Source organism: Pristiophorus japonicus, chromosome 10, assembly GCF_044704955.1.
Source record: "Pristiophorus japonicus isolate sPriJap1 chromosome 10, sPriJap1.hap1, whole genome shotgun sequence".
In the NCBI taxonomy this organism is placed as follows: Eukaryota; Metazoa; Chordata; class Chondrichthyes; family Pristiophoridae; genus Pristiophorus; species Pristiophorus japonicus.
In genome coordinates this window covers 197,059,874-197,084,987 of record NC_091986.1, presented here as the reverse complement: position 1 = coordinate 197,084,987, position 25,114 = coordinate 197,059,874, and the positions used below count along the sequence as shown (strand labels likewise).

General features: G+C 46.7%; 1 protein-coding gene across 2 annotated transcripts in view; it reads right to left on the bottom strand.

Annotated features, from left to right (window-relative positions):
* Positions 1–25,114, bottom strand: part of LOC139274890 (gamma-aminobutyric acid receptor subunit gamma-3) — an 859,347-nt gene that overhangs the window by 21,843 nt on the left and 812,390 nt on the right. For both annotated transcript variants that reach the window (XM_070891613.1, XM_070891614.1), the window contains exon 8: positions 15,614–15,810. In XM_070891613.1, coding sequence (XP_070747714.1) covers positions 15,614–15,810 — 197 coding nt within the window. The remainder of the gene's footprint in view (positions 1–15,613; positions 15,811–25,114) is intronic.

Below are 25,114 nucleotides of genomic sequence, written 5' to 3'. Positions count from 1 at the left end.
TGAGCAGATTCTCCATGAGGCCATACGTTGATGCCCCACAGACGGTGAGGAGGATCGCCCTTCGTTTGGCAGCGCTCTCTTCCCCATCTACCTCCTTGGCCACGAAGTATTGGTCAAGTCGCTCCACAAATGGTTCCCAATCATCTCCCTCCGAGAATTTCTCCAGGATGCCCACTGTTCTCTGCATCTTTGGGTTCGCTATCTGTATCTCGTCACCAGTTGTCGTGTATGGAGAAAGAGTCAGACTGAACACTGTGAGCTCAAAGTAAAGTATGACCGTAATCTTTTATTGCAGGTCTCCAGAGTGCTTCTCCAACTTGTGAAGCCTCCTTAAATACCTGTGCTCCCAAGGGATTATGGGATCCCTGGGACTCCAAGGGATGAGCCCTCTGTGGCTGGACAGAGTAAATACAAGTCCACATTTTCAACAGTCAAAAAGGAGCAACTTAAAGGAGGGGAGCGAGGTAGAGAGGCGGAGCAGCTTAGGGAGGGAATTCCAGAGCTTAGGCCTCAGTCAGCTGAAGGCGAGGCGAAGGAAATCGGAAATGCGTAAGCAGCCAGATTTGGAGGAGCGCAGAGTTCTCGGATCATTGTATTGATGGAACTGGTTATCAGGTGCTGCATATAATGGGCAGCCGATCCGATACCGTCGGTTTTGTGCCACTGCCCGAGACGAATTTCACAGCCTTTGTATCTACCGTGCAAGCACTGGAACTTCATGCCGCTCAATGCATTTGGCTGGGGAGCCAGGCAGCGAGTTGCCGTTTTCACAAAGCTAACAATGGAGTGGCGCATCTCCAATGGCAACGATTCGATTTCCGCGTTTAATCATGCATCTGCCTTGGCCTGAAGTTGCTGTAGCATTTGCACTTGCATAACAGCGAGCGATATTAGCCTCATCGCTATATTGACAGCAATCTTTGAGCCAATGCTTTTTTTTTGGTTAATTTGTTTTCTCCATGCTTCACATCTTCAATCTGGGTACAAGCTGACTGTTGGGCAAATCCATGTGTACAAAAGCACACGCTGTAAGAAAGGACTTCATGTAACTGCTCCAAATATGCTTTGCAGGACGACTGCACTGTAACTGGGTGGTAAATGTTTGTCTTGGATGTTTCTTGCACAGAGTTCAGAGTACCATGGGTGCTTTAAATGAAAATGTACCCTTATAAGGTAAAAAAAATAACAAAATTAAAAGGAAATAATCAATTCCACCTCTGCCACTCGATGGACACAATGCTGTCAATCAAACATCCAATATTGTAACTCTCTCTATTATTAATTATGCCTATCATGTTGCTTTCATACTAACTCCAGGGAATTGTCTGTTCATAGACCAAGTGTTCATAACAGTAAACTATCCCTCTTCGTCTTTCTTGACCTGTCTGCAGCCTTTGCCAAGGTTGACCACTCCATCCTCCTCCAACCCCTCTCCTCCGTCCTGCAGCTGAGTGGGACTGTCTTCACCTGGTTCCATTCCTATCTCTCCTTTCACAGCCAGAGAATCACCTGCAATGTCTTCTCTTCCTGCTCCAGCACCGTTCCCTCTGGAGTCCACCAAGGATCTGTCCTTGCCACTTGCCACTTCTCCTATTGCTTATCAAATGCTGTCTATTGCCCATCTATCCTAATATCTCCGAATATAGGCTGAACTCCAGGACACAGTCGATGTATTTACTGAGGCGTACGAAAGCATGGGCCTTACGCTAAACATCTGTAAGACAAAGGTCCTCCATCAGCCTGTCCTGGCCACACAGCACTACCCCCATTTATCAAGATTCATGGTGCGGCCCTGGACAACGTGGACCACTTCCCATATCTCGGGAGCCTCTTATCACCAAGAGCAGACATTGACGACGAGATTCAACACTGCCTCCAGTGCGCCAGTGCAGCCTTCGGCCGCCTGATGAAGTGTTCGAAGACCAGACCCTCAAAACTGCCACCAAGCTCATGGTCTACAGGGCTGTAGTAATACCCGCCCTCCTGTATGGCTCAGGGACATGGAACATGTATAGTAAACACCTCAAGTCACTGGAGAAATATCACCAATGATGTCTCCGCCAGATCCTACAAATCCCCTGGGAGGACAGGTGCACCAACCTCAGTGTCCTCGCCCAGGGTAACATCCCCAGCATTGAAGCACTGACCACACTCGATCAGCTCCGCTGGGCAGACCACATAGTTCACATGCCAGACACGAGACTCCCAAAGCAAACGCTCTACTCGGAACTCTTTCACGGCAAACGAGCCAAAGATGGGCAGCGGAAACATTACAAGGTCACCCTCATAGCCTCCCTGATAAAACACCAACTGCTGCAGGAGGTGCCCATCGGGAGGCCGGGCACTTCGGGGGGCAATGCTTAAAGGCGAGGTGGCCGAGGTAAGTAAGAAAAATATTTCGTAGCCCGCTTTGATTTTTTTCAGATCTTCTTCGCCAGTGATCGGTCAGCCCGGCACTCTGCTGCAGTGTATCGGGCTGATCGGGCCGGATCGCGGCTGCCGTCAGAGACCAGGTAAGTTTTTATTTTGCAGAGCCTGCAGCAATGGGCCTTCCCTTTGCACAAGTACCGCCCCACCTGCCTTACGTTGCGCTCCAGGAAGGAAATGATTTAGCGCTCCCTTTCCTTCCTGGAGCGCTAACCCCAATTTTTTTTTAAAGTAGAAAAATATTAGCACCTGGCGCAAATTTTTTCTACTTTTCAAAGTTAGCGCCACGCTCCCGAATTTCTCCCCCCAGGTCTGCCCCAAGTCGGGCTTAATATCTTCTCCTGTCCCCTTCTTACTCACTCCTACATAGGTTTATATCTTGTACCTTCACCAGATGGAATGCAAAAGTTCAAGAAGGTGGCTCACCACCACCTTCTCAGGGGCAATTAGGAATGGGCAATAAATGCTGGCCTTGCCAGCGATGTCCACACCTTGTGAACAAATTAAAAAAATACTCACACTGCCTTGCAATGAAAGCTCTGTTTGAGGGTATGTTGAGGAACAGGCATTCCAACATTTGTGCCTTTGCTGCCATTGTAGGTGTGGAAGAATAACCTCATCAACAAACAACGGGTGCTACCGATCCCAATTTCGCGCCCAGAATGCGCTTCAGAGGCACGGTGTTTGCACCTGGAAATCTGCAGGATTCAAAATCCCTGTACTATACAAGGTTGCCCCATATCGCACCAACATAATAACAGCCTTTGTACTCAGCTTGGTCGTGGGCGATGTATTCCACCATCTCCTAGCCCAGTTCATCTCTGTGTACTTGAGGCCACCGGCAGGATTGGAGACCTGAAAGGTATTGATGGGTAACTTTATGGTTCAGTGGGATTTATGGTTGACTGTCACAGACATAGAATTTCCCTAAAGGGCTAAACTGTCAGTATCTGACATTTTACAGTTGCCAATATGATTATAGTACAAGTTTAATCATTTAATAAATAGGCACTGTTAGACCAATGTACTTTTGACATTGACGTGCAATTTTGATAATCACTGCCATTTTGCTCTCAGGTCAAGTTTAACAAAGGATGTCGAACCTTTCTAGCACTTTTAATATTTTTAATTCGGAGTCTGCACGGAGAGTTGTTAATGATTATTCTAAAAAAAAGGGTTGGCTAAGAGAAGTAAACATCTATTGCATATTGGTAAATGATTATGATGAAGTGAATCAGCCCCTGAAAGTTGGTGACTGGGGTTATCTAAAGTCATAATATTCATAATATAATATCTATGCAAATTGATCCATCTCTGATGCCCTGCAGTACTGAGGGTCTGACACATAGGAAAAGATACATGCTGCTTTGCAGAAGGAAAGAAATGAGTTTGCAAACAAGGTCACTCATCCTTGCTGCATCTATGGATAGCCAGCTGACTGATTTGGCTTATGTCGACAGTGGTGGCTTGGAAAGAACTTCCACTTTATTGGTACCTTTTATAACCTCAGATGTCTCAAAGTGCTTCACAGCCAATGAAGTACTTTTGAAGTGTAGTCACTGTTGTTATGTCGTGAAACACAACAGCCAGCTTACACATAATCAGGTTCCACAAACAGCAATGAGATAAATGACCAGATAATCTGTTTCAGTGTCGATGACTAAAGGATAAATATTGGCCAGAGGATTGGGAGGACGCTCCTGCTCCTCGTTGAATAGTGTCATGTGATAATTTACGTCCATCTGAGAGGGCAGACAGGGCTTTGTTTTTTTGGAGGGGGTGTAACAAGGCTTGGTCAAAGAGGTGGGTTTTAAGGATGGTCTTAATGGCAGAGCGGGCGATGGAGAGGCAGAGAGTTTATGGGAGGAAATTCCAGAGCATAGGGTCTAGAGAGCTGATGGCACAGCTACCAATGGTAGGTCGAAGGGAGTGCGGGACGCACGAGATCAGATTTGGAGGAATTGATAGTTCTTGAAGGGGTGGAAAAGGATATAGGGATGGGCGTGGCGGAGGGGGCTGGTGGCAGTAGGGGGGACGTAGGGACTGGTGGTAAGCCCATGAAGGGATTTAAATATGAGGATGTTGAATTGTAAATTTAAGGCGTTGGGGGTCTGGGAGTTATTGTAGGTCAGGGAACACATAGGTGATGGGTGAACGGGACTTGTACGGGCTAGGATGCTGGCAGCAGACTTTTGGATGAATTGAAGTTTATGGGGGGGGCGGTGGATGAAGGAATGCCAGCCTTGAGAGCATTGGAATAGTCATGTCTGGAAATAACAAAAAAAATAGAAAGACTTGCATTAATGTAGCACCTTTCACGACCACCAGACGTCTCAAAGCGCTTTACAGCCAATGAAGTACTTTTGGAGTGTATTCACTGTTGTAATGTGGCCAACATGCACACAGCAACTCCCACAAACAGCAATGTGATAATGATCAGATAATCTGTGTTTTTGTTATGTTGATTGAGGGATAAATATTGACCAGAACACCAGTGATAACTCCCCTGTTCTTCTTCAAAATAGTGCCTTGGGATCTTTAATGTCCACCTGAGAGGGCAGACAGGGCCTTAGTTTAATGTTTCATCCGAAAGACGGCAGTGCAGCACTCCCTCGGCACAGCGCTGGAATGTTAGCCTAGATTTTTGTGCTCAAGTCTCTGGATGAGTGTTTCAGTAGCAGATGGGCTGAGGCAGGGGTGATTTTACTGGGGGGCCTATTATCAGCAAGGGCAGACATAGACGACGAGGTTCAACATCGCCTCCAGTGCTCCAGCGCAGCCTTCAGCCACCTGAGAAAGAGAGTGTTCAATGATCAGGCCCTCAAACTTGGCACCAAGTTTATGGTCTACAGGGCTGTAGTAATACCTGCCCTCCTGTATGGCTCATAGACATGGACCATATACAGTAGACACCTCAAATTGCTGGAGAAATACCACCAGTATTGTCTCCGTAAGATCCTGCAAATCCCCTGGGAGGACAGACGCACCAACGTCAGTGTTCTCGATCAGGCCAACATCCCCAGCATCGAAGCACTGACCACACTCGACCAGCTACATTGTACACAAGACTCCCAAAGCAAGCGCTCTATTCGGAACTCCTACACGGCAAGCGAGCCCCAGGTGGGCAGAGGAAACATTTCAAGGACACCCTTAAAGTCTCCTTGATAAAATGCAACATCCCTGGCCAAAGACCGCACTAAGTGGAGGAAGAGCATCCAAGATGAGGAGAAACTTCTTCACCCAGAGAGTGGCGAACCTGTGGAATTCTTTACCACAGAAAGTTGTTGAGGCCAATTCACTAAATATATTCAAAAAGGAGTTAGATGTAGTCCTTACTACTAGGGGGATCAAGGGGTATGGCGAGAAAGCAGGAATGGGTTACTGAAGTTGCATGTTCAGCCATGAACTCATTGAATGGCGGTGCAGGCTCGAAGGGCCAAATTCCCATATTGGACTGTTCAGTCACCTAAGAACTCACTTTTAGAGTGAAAGCAAGTCTTCCTTGATTTCGAGGGGCTGCCTATGATGATGACGATGATGATTTTACGGAGTGGAAGTGGATGGCTTTTGTGATGGATAGGATATGACGTTGGAAGCTCAGCTTAGCGGCAAATAGGATGGCAAGTTTGTGAACTGTCTGGTTGAACCTGAGACAGTGGGAGTGGAATGCAATAGGTGGCAAGTATAAGGAGTTTGTTGTGGGGGCCGAAGACAATGGTTTCATTCTTCCCAATGTTTAACTGGAGGAAATTGTGGCTCATCCAGGATGATCCCACCATAACTGAATTTCAGCCCAATTTTTACTTCACAGCTCCTAAATTTTTCCACTCCAGTTATGAGAGTTTGGGCACTACAGTATCTGAAACCAGAGAATGGGAACAGATGACATTTTGGTCAATATACCAAAAATGTACAGGAATATTGCACACTATAGAAACAGCAGCGTTTTGCAAGATTAATTTACACAGATGGAAAATCATGTGGCTGCAAATGGGCAAGCTGATCTCCACAAACAAATTCCTGATACTTAAAAATTAGGAGCAGGAGTAGGCCATACGGTCCATCGAGCCTGCTCTGCCATTCAATAAGATCATGGCTGATCTTCGACCTCAACTCCACTGTCCCTCCCTATCCCTATATCCCCTTGATTCCCTTAGTGTCCAAAAAAAACCACACTCCCGTCATGTGAATTTCTGCACCGGGAACACCAAACAATGACCGTTACCCTTTATATGAATATGGAGGTTAGCTAAAATGCGCCTTACAAAATTGAATCTCAAAAATATTATCTGCTCAGTGAAAATGATGACAGCCTTTGAAATGAAAATGCAACTTCTACAATCATTCTATTCTCATCAGGCAAGTACAACGGCAGTACCATTCTCCTCCCACTGATGGCAGATAATCAAGATCAAAGTTCCTGTTGAACCAGACACAAAGAAATAACAAATGAGGAAGACGGCTAACTTTCTATTATACCACTGGTAGGAAGAGGATTCAAACCCTATTCATTGTGAGTGCCTTCAGAGATTGAATCCTTAATTTGCCACTAAGTGATTAAAAGAACAGATAAATTGAAATAAATCACAAGACTAACTGGACCTGAAATTCGTTAGAGATTCTACCAGTCTCTTGCTGTCACTCCTGAAGAAGATTGATGGAACCCACAGTCTAAGCTCAGTGGAAGCACTCTCGTCCCCGAGCTAGAAAGTCTTAGGTTTAAGGCTCACTCCAGAGACTTTTAGCATGCAGTCTAGGCTGACATTCCGTACAGGTCTGACAAAGTACTGACAAGTGTCATCTTTCAGATGAGACATTAAACAAAGGTCCTCTGTAATCTCCTTCAGCCTCACAACCCCCTGAGATGTCTGCGCTCCTCAAATTCTGCCCTCTTGAGCACCCCTGATTATAACTGCTCAACCATTGGTGACTGTGTGTTCAGTTGTCTATGGCTCAAGCTCTGGAACTCCCTCCCTCAGGGGTCAAGTTTCAGCCTGAGTTGCTCCTATTTTTTTGGAGCAACTGGTTTAGAATGGAATATGTTAGAAATTGCAATTCTCGGCATTTAGTTTGCTCCAGTTCTAGTCAGTTAGAACAGTTTCATTTTGGAACAGATTTTCTTTTTCAAAAGGGGGCGTGTCTGGCCACTTACACCTGTTTTGAAAGTTTAGGCAGCGAAAACTTACTCCAAACTAACTTAGAATGGAGTAAGTGTAGATTTTTGTACGCTCAGAAAAACCTTGCCTACACTTAGAAAATCAGGGGTAGGTTACAAAGGGAAGAGAGATTGGGGGGGGGGGAGTGGGGGAGAGAAAGGGAAGTTTACAAACATGAAACACATCACTTTTACAAATAAAGAGCCATCAATAATAAATGATAACTAAATCAATAAATCAACCAATAAATCAATCAAAAAAAATTACTAAAAAATTAAAAAATTAAAAAAGCAACTTGCGTTTCTACTCACCGACTGCAGAACCAGGAGCCCTCCAACAGCGTGCTGGGATGGGGCCCCCCAGTGTGTCTCTCTCTGTCTCTGTCTCTCTCCCTCTGTCTGTCAATGTCTCTCTCTCTCTCTGTCTGTCAGTGTCTATGTGTTTCTGACAACGAGGGAAGGGGGGGGGAGGAGGAGGGAGGGAGGGAGGGAGGAGAGGAGAGGGAGGGAGGGGCGGAGGGGGAAAGGAGAGGGAGGGAGGGGGAGAGGAGAGGGAGGGAGGGGGAGAGAAGGGGAGTGGAGGGGAGGGGAAGGGAGGGGAGGGGAGGGGAGCGGAAGGGAGGGGAGAGAGAGGGGAGGGGGAGGGAGAGGGGGAGGGAGAGGGGAGGGAGGGGGAGAGGAGAGGGTGGGTGCGGGGAGGAGGAGAGCGGGGTGCGGGGAAGAGGAGAGAGGAGGGGTGGAGAGGTAAGGGAGGAGGCTGAACAGGCCCGGCCGACGTGAAAAGGCCGGGCCGAAGACTTCGGGCGGGGTCCGCCCCCAGCAAGATGCCGGGTGGGCGGGCACCGCCGAAGGAAGAGGGAGCGGAGCAGGAGCGGGGGGAGAGTATGCAGCGGAGCGGGAGCTGGGGGGGGTGAGCGGGCAGCGGAGCAGGAGCTGGGGGGGGGCGGCAGCGGAGCGGGAGCTGGGGGCAGGGGGAAGGGGGGGTGAGAGAGCCAGAGGGAGCGTGAGCTGAACAGGGGAGGAAGCTGGAGCCCACAGCCAGAGCAGGAGCTGGAGGAGGGAGGTGCAGTCCGATCTTCACCGCCCCAGTGAGCCCATTCGGCCAGGACTCGGGGCGGCATGCCTCGGGCCCCTCCCACACAGTTTCGGGTGCCTGGAGCTACTGCACATGTGCGCCCACTGTAGCGCGCATGTGCAGAGGTCCCAGCACGGTTTTCAGTGCGGGGACTTGGCTCCGTCCCCCACAGCTTGTGCTGCACTGCGCCGAGGGCTTGGATCGACCTGAGGGAGGTAAGTTTTCGGCGTGGTTTTGAGCGCGGAAATCAAGCATGGCACGCGGGGCTGCGCCATTCTAGGCACGGCCCGAAACTTGACCCCCATATCTCTTCGCCTCTCGACCTCTCTTTCCTCCTTTAAGACGCTCCTTAAAACCTACTTCTTTGAGCAAGCTTTTGTCATCTGCTGTAATTTCTTCTTGTGTGGTTCGGTGTCAAATTTATTTGTTTTGTCTTATAATGCTCCTGTGAAGCGCCTTGGGACGTTTTACTACTTTAAAGGCGTTATATAAATACAAGTTGTTGTTGAGGTCTTGACTGCCCTCTCGGGTGGATGTTAAAAATCCCATGGTGCTATTCAAAGAGCACATAAGGTCTCCTGCACTCCTGGCCAATATTAATCCCTGCATCACTAAAATAGATTTTTTCACTTTTTTTCATTTTTGTTTGTGGTACCTTACCGTGTATAAGTTAGCTATCATATTTCTCTGCACTACAAGAATGATTTAATTGGCTGAGAAGCACATTAGAACCTCCTGAGTTGATGAAAGGCGCTATAAGTTGTTTCATTCTCAGTAAAATGGCATGAATGGCTAAAAACGGCCATAGCTCTGGTGGGACACCAGTAGAACTCCAGCCGAATTTATGGGTTTCTCCCCAGCAATTATAAGAGAGGAAGGTACTTTAAGAGGGAAGAAATAGCGAACAGCAACCTGAAAAGAGGACACAAAACCACCTTTCCTGGGGTAGGGTAGCAGAGAAGTGATGAGGTATCCCCACTGAGGGTGTCATGGTACGTCAGTCATTGAAAGTTGGCATGCAGGTACAGCAGGCGATGAAGAAGGCAAATGGCATGTTGGCCTTCATAGCGAGAGGAATTGAGTATAGGAGCAGGGAGGTCTTACTGCAGTTGTACAGGGCCTTGGTGAGGCCACACCTTGAATATTGTGTACAGTTCTGGTCTCCTAATCTGAGGAAGGACATTCATGCTATTGAGGGAGTGCAGCAAAGGTTCACCAGACTGATTCCCGGGATGGCAGGTCTGACCTATGAAGAAAGACTGGTCGACTAGGCTTATATTCACTGGAATTTAGAAGAATGAGAGGGGATCTCACAGAAACATAAAATTCTGATGGGATTGGACAGGTTAGATGCAGGAAGAATGTTCCCGATGTTGGGGAAGTCCAGAACCAGGGGTCACAGTCTAAGGATAAAGGGTAAGCCATTTAGGACTGACATGAGGAAAAACTTCTTCACTCAGAGAATTATGAACCTGTGGAATTCTCTACTACAGAAAGTTGTTGAGGCCAGTTTGTTAGATATATTCAAAGGGGAGTTAGATGGCTAAAGGGCTCAAGGGGTATGGAGAAAAAGCAGAAATGGGGTACTGAAGTTGCATGATCAGCCATGATCATAATGAATGGTGGTGCAGGCTCGAAGGGCCGAATGACCTACTCCTGCTATTTTCTCTGTTTCTATGTTTCTATGTAGCAGGTGATGTATTTTCTGGCCAGGGTGGGCTGGCAGACAATCGCCCTTCGCACCATGGGCACCCACTGGCTACAGGTTAATTTCACGCTCTCACTCCTCACCTACATACTCCAGCAGAGTCAGCACTGGTGGGCACCAGGGCACAATCTTAGTGTAACCTTTTCCGCTGTGCCTCTGTGGATTGCGCCAATCTACACGGCAAGAGATTGGGGGGGAAAAACCCTTCTCAAAATGTTACCTCAATGACACCTGAAGATCTTTTTGAAACACAAAGAGGGATTTGAACCCGAGTCTACCATTAGGGAATTCATTCTGTGGTCTCAATTAAACGATCTACTCCTCTCTGTTCGAAAGAGTGAGGAGAGAGATGAGAAAACACAGGAGAGCTGGAAGACCAGTCTGGGGAGAGCGGGGAGAGTGATGAAACGCCGTGGAAGAGTGAAGCTAGGACCTTGACGCTGCAGGAGAGCAGTTTCTGAGAGAGCCAAATGAATGGCAAGAAGCTGCTGGGCAGAGGTGTGCAGCCGTAAGAGATCTGAAATCTAATAATGGATCAGTCCATGCCCTCATGCAGCAAGTCCTGGATGACATTTAGGCTTGGGCTAATAAGTGGCAAGTAACATTCGCGCCACACAAGTGCCAGGCAATGACCATCTCCAACAAGCGAGAGTCTAACCACCGCCCTTTGACATTCAACGGCATTAACATTGCCGAATCCCCCACCATCAACATCCTGGGATTCACCATTGACCAGAAACTTAACTGGATCAGCCACATAAATACTGTGGCTACAAGAGCAGGTCAGAGGCTGGGTATTCTGCGGTGAGTGTCTCACCTCCTGACTCCTCAAAGCCTTTCCACCGTCTACAAGGCACAAGTCAGGAGTGTGATGGAATACGCTCCACTTGCCTGTATATGAGTGCAAGTCTAGCAACACTCATGAAGCCCGACACCATCCAGGACAAAGCAGCCTACTTGATTGGCACCCCATTCGCCACCTTAACCATTCATTCCCTCCGCTACCGGTGCACTGTGGCTGCAGTGTGTACCATCTACAAGATGCACTGTGGCAACTTGCCAAGGCTTCTTCGGCAGCACCTCCCAAACCTGCGACCTCTACCACCGAGAAGGACAAGGACAACAGGCGCATAGGAATACCTGCTAGTTCACCTCCAAGCTACACACATTCCTGACTTGGAAATATATTGTTGCTCCTTCATCGTCGCTGGGCTAAAATCCTGGAACTTCCTCCTTAACAGCCCTGAGGGAGTACCTTCACCACACGGACTGCAGCTGTTCGAGAAGGCAGCTCACTACCACCTTCTCAAGGGCAATTAGTGATGGGCCTTGCCAGTGACACCCACATCTTGCGAACGAATAAACAAAAGTGCTGCAAACAGCCATAGGATAGACGGGAGAAAGGCAAGTAGCTATGCTAGAGTAGGAAGATTAACAAGTGGCTGTGGGGGAACTGGGAGAGCAGCGAGTAGCCACCATAGAACTGGAAGACTGTCGAGCTGCAGTGACACAATTAGACCACCGGAGGACTACTCCTCTACTTCTGAAAAAAATTTAAAAAGCAAATATTTTGTGTCCCCACTCCCCTACAATTATTATTCATCATGGTTTAGCAAAGTAGCTGATTTACTGCTGTCAGAAGAACATCTGTACACATTTTTGTATAGCACATATCATAGAATCATCAAAAGTTACAGCACGGAAGGAGGCCATTTCAGCCCATCATGTCCGTGCTGGCCAACAAGGAGTTATCCAGCCTAATCCCACTTTCTAGCTCTTGGTCCATAGCCCTACAGGTTATGGCTCTTTAAGTGCACATCGAAGTAGTTTTTAAATGTGATGAGGGTTTCTGCCTCTACCATCCTTTCAGGCACTGAGTTCCAGACTCCCAACACCCTCTGGATGAAAAAATATCCACTCAAATCCCCTCTAACCCTCCCACCAATTACTTGAAATTTATGCCCCCTAGTTCTTGACCCTCTGCTAAGGGAAATAGGTCCTTCCTATCCACTCTATCTAGGCCCCTCATAATTTTATACACCTCAATAAGGTCACCCCTCAGCTGCCTCTGTTCCATAGAAAACAACCCCAGCCTATCTAATCTTTCCTCATAGCTAAAATTCTCCAGGCAACATCCTTGTAAATCTCCTCTGCACCCTTTCCAGTGCAATCACATCTTTCCTGTAATGTGGTGACCAGAACTGCACGCAGTACTCTAGCTGTAGTCAAGCATAACCTCCCTGCTCTTGTATTCTGTGCCTCAGCTAATAAAAGCAAGTATCCCGTATGCCTTCTTAATCACCTTACCTTCAGGGATCTGTGGACCTGCAATCCAAGGTCCCTTTGTTCCTCTACACTTCTCACTGTCCTACCATTTAATGTGCATTCCCTTGCCTTGTTAGACCTCCCCAAATGCATTACCTCACACTTCTCCGGATTGAATTCCATTTGCCACTGTGCTGCCCACCTGACCAGTACACTGATATCTTGAGCACAGAGCACAGAAGGCGGCCATTCAGCCCATCCTGTCTGTGCCAGCATAGGTTTGATTACACTGGTGCTAATAGAATCTATGGGCCCAAATTTCCCTAACCTCTTTTTCTGGCGCCCTCACTCGAGCTGCGCCGCTTTTATCCGCCTCCAAACGCGCCGAAAAAAGACCTCCGTATTTTGGCTGCTCCCCAGCCTCTCCTCCGTTGTGGCACAGCGTGGCCCAATGGATTGGGGGCGGAGCCAGGTCCCGGCGCTGAAATAGCTGAACAGTGTCGGGACCTCTGCACATGCGCGCTAGAGTCTGTGCACATGTGCAGTAGCTCCTGGCAGGCCGTTTCTGCAAACGCGCTCGACAGGCTGTGTGGGAGGGGCCTGAAGCACGCCGTCCCTAGCCCTGGCCGAATGGACTCCCTCATCGGCGGCCCCCTGCGTTCCCTAAGGTAGGACTTCTATTTTTTATTTGTTATTTACTGATTGATTTTGGTGCTTTAGGTGCAGGGTTCCTTCTACCTTTTTACTTGTTATTGATTGATTGCTTATTACTTTTTATGCTTTGCTTGGTGCCTGGTGGTGCTTTAAATGTAGTTACTTGTGCCGATTCCTTAACTGTAAGTAAGGTCTTTCTGTGCAGACAAAAGTGGACACATATGCTGCCCTAAGTTAGTTTAGTACAACTTTTTTCTGGCCAAATTGGCATAAATGGTGTAAGTGGCTGGGAACCCCCCCTTTTGGAAAAAAAAACTGACCTAACAAAAAACCTAACTAACTCACTTACACTGGCGCAAATTAAATGGCCATATTTGCAACTAAAAAGATACACCAGAAAAATCAAGTTACACCCAAAAAAACGGTGCAACTCATGGGGACATTTGGGCCCTATGTACCAGCAATATATAGTTAACATGCCCAGCCACCTGTAAGGCCAGCTAAACTCACAGCAACATCGTTTGTTAATATTACCACTCACTGGAAAGCCCAGGTGGTACTCTGCTGGCTCTGCTGGGGAAGGTTTCCCTCCCTCGTGATTTCACAAACAACGCACCAGGATTTTCAATATTTCCAGTGAAATTATAAACAGCTTTCGAACAGAGCAGGCTTTAAATTTCACGGGAATAGCGAGAAAGAAGAAATTCTCCTGCTATGTTTGCAATGTTTCTAAAACATAAGGACGAAAGGAAATTTCCCTCGCTGTGTTTACAATACAATGGGACCAGATGAATTTCCCTCACTGTGTTTACAATGTTGTTAAATGGTATGTTGGCCTTTATTACAAGAGGATTTGAGTGTAAGAGTAAAGCTTGGGGTAGAAATTCACCTCCGCCCGAAATGGGGCACACCTTCCGTTTTTTAAATTTTTTTCCCGCCACATGGGTTGCGGCGGAGATGCCGTCGATATTCGGCACTTGGAAGTTTTTTGGGGGGCTCGGGGCGGATGTAGTCGCGGCTGAGGGGCGGAAGTGCCCTTGGAGCGGTTCGGCCGCCCCGATCACTCATCAGCGGCGTGCTAATGACGCCAGCATGTCGCTGATGACGTCAGCACGATGGGGATGTGCCGCGTCGTGCTGATGCGTCACAACGTCGCTCCCCTTCAGTTAAAGGGGAGGGCCGCTGCAAGCTCGGCATATTTTTAAGCTAGGTCCACTGAGCCACCAGGGAAGGTTTCGCCCAGGCCAGCAGCCTGGCAGCCAAGAGGCCCGAACCCGGGGGCATAATTGTCGGCCCGACCTGGCAGTCGGCCGACAATAAAATATAAAATGGCGTTGCCAGCAGCGCCACCTCCCCTTTAAGGGCGGCCGTGCCGCCGACCAACCAAAAGCTGTCGGGGGTATCGGCCAGAGACGGCGCCGCTCCTGCAGGGCAATTCTGCAAAAGAGATATTTCCCACGGGGCAATTTCGGGACGTAATTGCCGCCAGTCGGTAAGGGGTTGGCGCGGTGGGAAAACGGGCAAGGCGGTCCCCTACACCGTTCCGCCCCTGATGAAGGGCAATTTGCAAAATGCTGGTCCCTCCGCGGAGAGTCGTCGGCCATTCTGCGCCACCCTGTGGCTGCCGCTTTCAGGCGGCCAGAGGCCTTATCGGAAGGGCAATTTCGGTCCCAAGGTGTCTTACTGCAATTATACAGGGCCCTGGTAAGACAACACTTGGAGTATTGTGTACAATTTTGGTCTCCTTACCTAAGGAAGGATATACTTGCCATTGAGGGAGTGCAACGGAGGTTCACCAGACTGTTCCTGAGATGGAGAGATTGAGTAGACCAGGCTTACATTCTCTCGAGTTTTGAAGAATGAGAGATGATCTCACTGAAACATACAAAACTCTTACAGGGCTTGACAGGGTAGATGCAGGGAGGATGTTTCCCTGGGCTGGGGAGTCTAGAGCCAGGGGTCACAGTCTCAGAATTAGGGGTCGGCCATTTAGGACTGAGATGAGGAGAAATTTCTCCACTCAGAGGGTCATGAATCTTTGGAATTCTCTACCCCAGAGAGCTGTAGATGCTCGGTCGTTGAGTATATTCAAGACAGAGATCGATAGATTTTTGGATATTAAGGGAATCAAAGGATATGGGGATGGGCCGGGAAAGTGGAGTTGAGGTCGAAGATCAGCCATGATCTTATTGAATGGCGGAGCAGGCTCGAGAGACCGAATGGGCCACTCCCGCTTCTAATTCGTATGTTCTTATGTTAACACAGTCCTTAAATTATTCAAGGAAGCACATTTCTCTGCGATCGGCGGAATAACGTCAGACGAGCTTACCGTCCTTTTCTTTTTCGTGCAAGTGGGCTTCCTGCAGCACGTGTAGTAATTGAGAGCTGCGTACTCCATCAACGCCGCAAAGACGAATAAAAAGCACACGGTGACGAATAAATCCATCGCAGTGACGTAGGAGACCTTCGGTAGTGATTTTCTTGCTATACTGCTGAGTGTTGTCATGGTTAGTACTGTTGTGATTCCTGTTTTGTGAAGGGGAAGAAATCTGGTGCAAGTTAACATGAGACAAACACTCCAAGTCCATTTTTACAAATGCCCGATGTTCATTTTATTAATTTATTGATCACTCAATGAGCTACGAGGGTAGTCTAATGCAATGTTCTGCATCCAAGGCAGAAGCCAGCATGCAGAACTATAGAACAGTAAAGTACTTGGCTATGCACTTGAAGTACCATAACCTATAACAACAACAACTTGTATTTATATAACACCTTTAACATAGAAAAACGTTCCAGGGCACTACACAGGAGTTTTATAAGACAACATGTAACACGGGACCAACATAAAAAATTAGGTCACATGACCAAAAGCTTGGTCAAAGTGGTAGGTTTTAAGGAACCTCTTAAAGGAGGAAAGAGAGGCGGAGAGATTTAGGGAGGGATTTCCAGACCCTCGGGCCTATACAGCTGAAGGCATGGCCACCAATGGTTGAGCGATTATAATCAGGGATGCTCAAGAGGGCAGAATTAGAGGAACGCAGACATCTCCGGGCGGGGGGTGTGGGGGGGCGGGTGGGGGGTGGCAGGGGGTCAAGGGTTGTGGGGTTGAAGGAGATTACAGAGATAGGGAGGAGTGAGGCCATGGAGGGATTTGTAAACAAGGATGAGAATTTTGAAATTGAGGTGTTGCTTAACCGCGAGCCAATGTAGATCAACGAGCATAGGGGTGATGGGTGAACAGGATTGGTGTGAGTTAGGACACAGGCAGCTGAGTTTTGGATGACCTCCAGTTTACGTAGGGTAGAATGTGGGAGTCCAGCCAGGAGTGCGTTAGAACAGTCAAGTCTACAATGCTACAAACCAAGAGCTGGAACGTGGGATTAGGTTGGATAGCTCTTTTTTGGCCAGTGCAGACACAATTGGCCGAATGGCCTCCTTCTGTGCAGTGAATTTCTATGATTCTACTAAAATACAATAGCAAATACCATTATGGAACATAAACACATATATAATCATGCAAAATGGCTGCCACATTTCCTACACTACAACAGTTAATGGGACTGGACAGGTTAGATGCAGGAAGAATGTTCCCAATGTTGGGGAAGTCGAGAACCAGGGGTCACAGTCTAACGATAAGGGGTAAGCCATTTAGGACTGAGATGAGGAGAAACTTCTTCACAACATTCCCTACCGCTGAGAGTTGTTGAGGCCAGTTCGTTAGATATATTCAAAAGGGAGTTAGATGAGGCCCTTATGGCTGAAGGGATCAAGGGGTATGGAGAGAAAGCAGGAATGGGGTACTGAGGTGAATGATCAGCCATGATCTTACTGAATGGTGGTGCAGGCTCGAAGGGCTGAATGGCCTACTCCTGCACCTATTTTCTATGTTTCTATGTTTCTAAAAGCGCGCTTCATTGGCTGTAAAGCACTTTGGGATGTCCTGAGGTTGTGAAAGGTGCTTATAAATTAAAGTTTTTCTTTCTTTAAATGACCTGCATTGAATGCTATTTGCTTTGTGAGTGAACACAGCAGTCAATTTACAAGCAGCAAGCTCCCACCAACAGTTATGTAAAGAATAGATTGTCGATCCATTTTTAGGGGAGCTGGTTGAGTGAGGGACATTACAAAGCATCCCTCCTTCCAAAAATGCCACAGGATCTTTGACATCCACCGGAACTGGTAGGCTGGGCCTTGGTTTACCACCATGAACAAGGCAGTAACTATCTCAGTGCTGCACTGGAGCATCAGTCTAGACCATGAGCTGTCTTCCTGGTACAGGACTCTAACCCATACCGTTCTGGTTCACAGAGAAGAGTTTTACCAACTGAGCCAAACTTCCATTGCTACACAGATACTAGAACAACCAGTCAATTTACAATGGTCAAAAAAATAGCCAGAGCCAACAATAGTGCCTCCTAGCCTCCTGATAGTGGTCCAACCTCCCACTTTGCGATTTTATAAATTCTTAATTTAAATTTATCTTTCTTTTCAGGCAATCGAAAAATGTGGAATTTTGATCAACGCAAAGGTCGCATGGACTTTAATGGGTTAATGCATCAATTAAAAAAAAATCTTATTGTTTTTCTATGATTTATAGTGTGAACTTTTAAAACTACTAATCAGGAAGCTGGAGCCAGAGCCAGTGGCTGAGAAAGGCAACTGTTGATAGCCATGGCGTTACACCATGTTTCTTTTGGGGGAAGTACAGTCATATTTATCTTGGGCATTGGAGTCATGTTTCTTGGGCATTATATCCATGTTTCTTGGGCATTGGAGTCATGTTTTGTTTGGACATTACAGCCAAGGTCTTGGGGGCATTACAGCCATGTTTCTTGGGCATTACGGCCATAGTTCTGTTGGGCATTGGCGCCATGCTTCTTGGGCATTACAGCAATGCTTCGGGGGCCGTTACAACCATGTTTATCTTGGGCATTACAGCCATATTTTTTGGGGGCATTACTGCCATGTTATTCCCATACTTTCTATGATCCCACAATGCGATATGTGTGTGCACTAGGTCCGTGCAGCAGAGCAGGTCTCCAGTTGTCTTGGGTAATCCTTGCCACTGGACCAAGGCCTAGTTCTGTCAAGCCCGTGTGGGGGCTGGTGTTAAAAAAATCCACGCACTGGCATCTTCCACCCTTGAGGCTGAAGTTCGGGTTCTTCATTCGAAACACCTGTGAACTCATCCTTTTTTTGGCGTGGAAGCAAGTCACCCTCGATTTGAAGGACCACCTATGATGATATGATGAGCCCACCTGGCGGTACAAATCTAGGTGCTTTGACAAGCAGAAGTCTGTGCTTTTGAATGCTCAGATCCAGAAGTCTGGATCGAAACAGCAATTGGATTTAATGGTGAGGGTTCATAAGAAACACAATAACAACTATTTACTGCTGATTCACAAAGCACAAATTGTAGCCCTGAGCAACCATGGGTGAAACCTTAGCTGGTCTGTACTAGTATTGAATCTGAGGAGTATGATTGCAACATATACCAACCACAGGTTATGTGTTACAGGTATCCTTATTGCCTTCCATTACAGCTAATATTTTTATTAAACAACAACTAGTTACTCCTCCCAGGGAGAACAATGCTTCATTGCACATTACGCAAAGGTGGACACTGAACAGGAAAGAAAAGGGCAAAACACAGTTGTGGAAGAAACACAAAATCAATGTTTTAAGAGAAGGGTTTAGGGAAGCATTTGAAAGCCAGGAAAAGAAGTTCCAGAGGATGGTGACATAGTAGCCGAAGGAAGGGCTGCCGATTGTGGAATGGAGGGAGCAGAGACACCAGAAGCAAACTCGTGCTGCAAGAATGAAGGGGACATGTGCGGCTGGAGGAGGTCACGGAGGGGGAGCGGAAGGATTTGAACACGAGAGCAAGGATGTTAGGGTACAGGATGCCAGTGAAACTTGGCGTAATCGGTAAAATGGAGGTGCAGGTTTTGTGCAGGAAGAAATGTGGGCTATCCCCGAATGTAGAATTGAATTCAGTTTAATGTACATGAGGGGAAAATTCCCTGCATATCAAAATCCTTAATGTGTGTATAACGAACATGTTTATGATCGCAAAAGAAGAAATCTTCTCACATTTTTATTCCCCCCCGTCCAATTTTCTCCCCTTCATTCCTGACTGTGGTGAATTATGATGGAACAAAGTAGCATAGATACTGGCAGCCCTCTCGTACCTCATCCAAGTGGACACACGTGAACCTGGATTTGAAGCCGATTTGACTATGAGCCAAGCTTTCCTGTCCTCATCCAAGATCAGGGAGGTCACTAGATGGTAATCAGGAGCTCATTTCCATCGAAATTTGTTTCATTTTTAATTTGCTTTTCAGAGTTGAAGCTGGAGTTGTTACCCTGACACCACATTCGGAGCCAGCAGAGCACGTAACTGTTGCCTGGCAACAAATGTAGCTTGGCAACATGTTGCCTAGCAACAACTGTAGACCAACAGTTCAGCAGTAAACATGGCTGTTGTAGAAGCCTTGCTATTCATAGAATCATAGAATGGTTCCAGCACAGAAGGAGGCCATTCAGCCCGTCGAGCCCGGGCCGGCTCTCTGCAAGAGCACTTCAGCTGGTCTCACTCCCCCTGCCCTTTCCCCACAGCCCTGCAAAAAATGTTCTTTCAAGTACTCATCCAATTCCCTTTTCAAAGCTACGATTGAGTCTGCCTCCACCACCCCTTCAGGCAGTGAATCGCAGATCCTAACCACTCGATGCGTAAAAACATTTTTCCTCATGGCACCTTTGGTTCTTCTGCCAGTCACCTTAAATCTGTGTCCTCTGGTTCTCGACCTTTCCGCCAATGGGAACAATTTCTCTCCAATCGTGGGAGAAGACAAATATCTGGTCGGGGAATTAGCTCTGCACGCCGGCGGTAGCTTTCGGACTTACCTGCTAAGGGGGAAAACGGACAGAATGGATTCGCCCAACCATTAGAGAAGCCATCTGGTTATCAAATAAACCGGATGGGCACTGTAGCGGGCAGACAAGCCGCTCCACCAGTTTATCATCCAAGCAGTTCAGGGGGAAAACTACGTCATTGTTCAAAAGGAAACAGCTCTTCCAGGACTTTTTAAAAGAAAAACTTTTCTTTTGTGCTCTCCTGAAGTCACTGATTTAGAATCCTAGCAATTACAGCACATGAAGATATAAGAGCAGGTCGCTTAAGTTGAAGCGCTCGCACTGATACACACTTATCGTGCCGATGCCAGTGCGAGCTGTCTCAACTAAAGCTGCCTACTCCAATCTCATTTCCCATTGCCCTGATTTATGCTGGGGTTATTCTCCTTAGAACAGAGAAGGTTAATGAGCGATTTAATTGAGGTGTTCACATTTTGAAGGGTTCTGATCGAGTAAATGCGGAGCAACTGTTTACGCTGACAGGAGGGTCGGGAACTCGAGGACACAGATTTAAGAAGAATCACAGGGGAGATGAGGAGTATTTCTTTTACGCAGCGAGTTGTCATGATCACTGCCTGAAAGGATGGTGGAGGCAGATTCAATAGTAACTTTAAAAAGGGAATCTGATCAATACTTGAAAATAATAAACATTGTAAATACTTGAAAAGAGTAAACATTGTAGGACCTTGGAGACAGAGCTTGGGAGTGGGACTAATTGGATAGCACTTTCAAAGAGTGGTCCGAATGGTCACCATCCGTGTAGTACGATTCTGTGCGGGGGTACAGCCACCGCCCCCGCAATATCTAAACCACATCCAAAAGACAATTTCTCATCTGTGACCTTAGACAGTGAGTGCCTACAGGCTACCTCACCTGTTGAGCACAATCCCGACCTCACCCAACAACTACCTTTTCCATTACGAATGTAAGCAAGGACAAGAATCCTTGCTGATTATCCCCATCTCTAGCCCAAGGCAACTCAATCCAATTATAACATCCCTCATGCTGCCCAGGCTGAGACTGGATAATTCAGCAAAGAGTTCGACACCTTCTTGATCTTAGCAGCAAAACATAGCTGTCAGCCAAGGTACACCGAGCTAACAATAGTCATGGTTCACCTTTTAATAATTTGAAGAGCTAGGAAAAGCATCCAAAGAAAAAAGGTCATGTAGGCAGCAAGGGGGAAATTTTGATTTTTTAAATTTATTCATGGGATGTGGGGCATTGCTGGCCAGGCCAGCATTTAATACCCATCCCATATTTGCCCTCGAAGATAGTGGTGAGCCTTCTTCAGCAACTGCAGTCCGTGTGTGATAGTGTGATTTTTATTTACCGGGCTGCTGACTTGCTATCACCCGGTTTACTCTATCGCACAGAGTCAGGATCTACCCCCAAGCCTGCTCCTTCCACAAACCACGTACAATCTGTTTTATCATAAACTACCTCAAAGGCGCGATATAAATGCAAGCTGTTGTTTTTGTTAAATGCAATCAAACAACATTCCAGAATATTAAACCATCCTCACATGCCACAGAAAAGTTCTGCATAAATACTCCCCGATCCCAATGGTGTAACCACCACCTGGGATAGTGAGGAAATACTCCGCCAACATTTCCTGATCTCCCATTTTGGCTTGGGTGATTTTTTTTCCCTTTCTTTTGGTATTAATAAATAATTTCCAACTGTATTTTATTTCCTACCCATCTAACACTGTTGCATTAAATGAGGAGAAGAATAATGTCAGACTGTTTGGGCTGGAAGTGCTTTGTCACCAAGTTACAACCTAAAAAAAAAACATGGTTGCTTCTGGATGGGAGTATTACTGCATCATCTGTGAGCAGGTGTGAGGGGGGGAGTCGGAATCACCGTTTACTATAATCTGATCTTCTTGAGAGCAACTTTGTCCCTATTTTAGGTTTGCCTGATAAGTTCCCGATTCGATAAGGAAGTCTTAACATTAAAAAAAATGAATTCACAGGATGTGGGCATTGGTGGCAAGGCCAGCATTTATTACCCACCCCTAATTGTCCTTGAGAAGGTGGCAGTGAGCCACCTTCTTGAACCGCTGCAGTTAAGAGTCAACCCCATCGCTATGGGTCTGGAGTCACATATAGGCCAGACCAGGTAAGGATGGTAGATTTCCTTCCCTAAAGGATATTAGTGAATCAGAGGGGTTTTTAACACCAAGTTGGTAAGTGTCCATAGTCAACATTTCTAGCACTAGCTTTTTATTCCAGATTTATTTAATAAACTGAATTTAAATTCCCCAGCTGCTCTGGTGGGATTTGAGCTCATGTCACAGATCATTAGTCCAGGCCTCTGGATTACAAACAAAACCACCATGCTACCATCCTTGAGTCTACGAGTAGCTCTTGGACAGTAAGGTACACAGAAGATCTGAAGGGCAAAGTGGCCTTTTTATTCGGCAAACTATTGCATTGCAACCAATCACTCCCATAGGTATTTAATCAGAGCTTTAATATCCTATTTGTGGTATATGATTTTCCAATCACTATCGTGTTCATGTCGAGTCAGAATCCAATAGCCAATATGCTTGAGTGGCAATTACATTCTGAACTGTTTGTTGAGAATTCACTTTGACTATGAAAATCCAATTCAACTCAAACTATATTTGGACTGCATGATCTGTACTCACCGTTCACAGCAACAGTGCACCCCATAAGTTTACAAGTAACAGCTGAGGCTAGGTTGACCATGGTGGCTGTGGGCATGGCTAATGCCAGTGCTCTGGGCACCATTTGACCCGTGCTTGCATCACTACCTGACCTCGATATTCTTCGCTTCACCATTGGCGGCCGTGCCTTCAGTTGCTCTGGAATTCTCCATCTTTCTCCCTCTCTCACCTCCTTAAAATCTATCTCTTTGACCAAGCGTTTGCTCACCTGTCCTAATATCTCCTTATATGGCCCTGTGTCAAATATTGTTTGCTAACACTCCTGTAAAGCACCTTGGGATGTTTTACTATGTCAAAGGCGCTCTTTAAATGCAAGTTGTTGTTGTTGTTGTTGTTAAAGGCAATCAAACAACATTCCAGAATATTCATCCATCCTCACATCTCCATTGTTCAACCCTGGACTTCTGACAACATTGGCCCCTTCTGTGGGCCTGAGAAATGCAAGGCCCCTCATGTCCCACAGGGCATTTAACTGTCTTGGTCTGTATCTGTCCCTATAACCACTGCCAGATATTGATACTTTTCTTTAAGGAATTAGGGGAAGAAATTCAGGAGTGCCTCGTCTGGGGCGGTAACTTTAAAAAGTTGAAAAAAATTTGCCTCAGGTGCTAATCATTTTCAACTTTGAAAAAAATCCGGGGTTTGTGCTCTCGGAAGGAAGTGGAGCGCTAAATCAAGTGCTCCATATCCTTCCTGAAGTGTAACAGGCAGCAGGCGGGGCAGTAGGTGTGCAGCGATGCACAATGGGCCGTGTAGGGCTGCCGTGTTCAAAGGTTCCCTCCTTCTCTTAAAGGGAAGGTCCATTGCTGCAGGCTCAGCAATGGAAATACTTACCTCGTCCCCGATGGCAACCGCGATCCGGCCCGATCAGCCCGATACACTGCCGCAGAGTGCCGGGCTGATCGATCGCGGCCGAAGGGGAAACAAAAAAAAAGGCTAAACACCATTCTGGAAATGTTTTTACTTACCTCGGTCACCTCGCCTTTCAGCATCGCCCCCGAAGTGCCCGGCCTCCCGATCAAAGCCTCCTGCAGCTGCCGGTGTTTTCGCCCAGCGATGCTACAGGGGACGGAACCCAAGTTCGGGTCCAGGCTTTTATGTCACCCCTCCTAACAGTTCATTCTTTGGCCTGGCATCCATTTTGTTTTTGAGTGCAGTTCTATGAAGTTAATTTGAGGCATTTTTCTACATTAAAGGAGCTCTATAAATACATATTATTATTCTTCAGAGAACTATGGAGTGGTACAGTGCAGTCATTAACTTTTCAAATTTAGCATTTTAAAAAATTTCAAAAATAATTAAAATTTGAAGAGATACTTGTAATAGTTAATTTTCAGTGCCAGAGAGGTTGTTGGCAGCAATTAACACTCATCATGTTGGTAAAAGGGTACTTAGACTGGAATGGACATGACTTAGCTGACTGTGGCGAGTCTGGTTCATATCTGCCACGCAACTACAGCAACTTCACGCTATTAACAGCAATTTGCAACTCAGACAGCAACATTTGGATATTTGTGTTTAACCGAGCAACTGCCCCTTGCCTGAAGTTGCTGCACCATTTGCTCATAAATAACATCAAGTGCCATTAGCCTCACTGTTATTTTAACAGGAAAATCTGAGCCATTAAGCCTTTATCATAAACATAAACAACAACAACTTGTATTTATATAGTGCCTTTAACGTCCCAAGGCGCTTCACAGGAGTAATATGAGATTAAAAATTTGACACTGAGCCGCATAAGTAGAAATTAGTGCAGTTGACCAAAAGCTTGGTCAAAGAGGTAAGTTTTAAGGAGTGTCTTGAAGGAGGAAAGAGAGGGAGAGAAGCGGAGAGGTTTAGGCAGGGAGTTCCAGAGCTTGGGACCCAGGCAACAGAAGACACAACCACCAATGGTTGAGCGATTATAATCAGGGATGCTCAAGAGGGCAGAAATAGAAGAGCACAGACATCTCGGCGGGTTGTGGGGCTGGAAATAGAGGAGCACAGACATCTCGGTGGGTTGTGGGGCTGGAGGAAATTACAGAGATAGGGAGGGGTGAGGTCATGGAGGGATTTGAAAATAAGGATGAGAATTTTGAAATCGAGGCATTGCTTAACTGGAAGCCAATGTAGGTCAGTTTCTAATGTGGATAAATGTGAGGTTATCCACTTTGGTGGCAAAAACACGAAGGCAGAATATTATCCGAATGGTGGCAGATTAGGAAAAGGGGAGGTGCA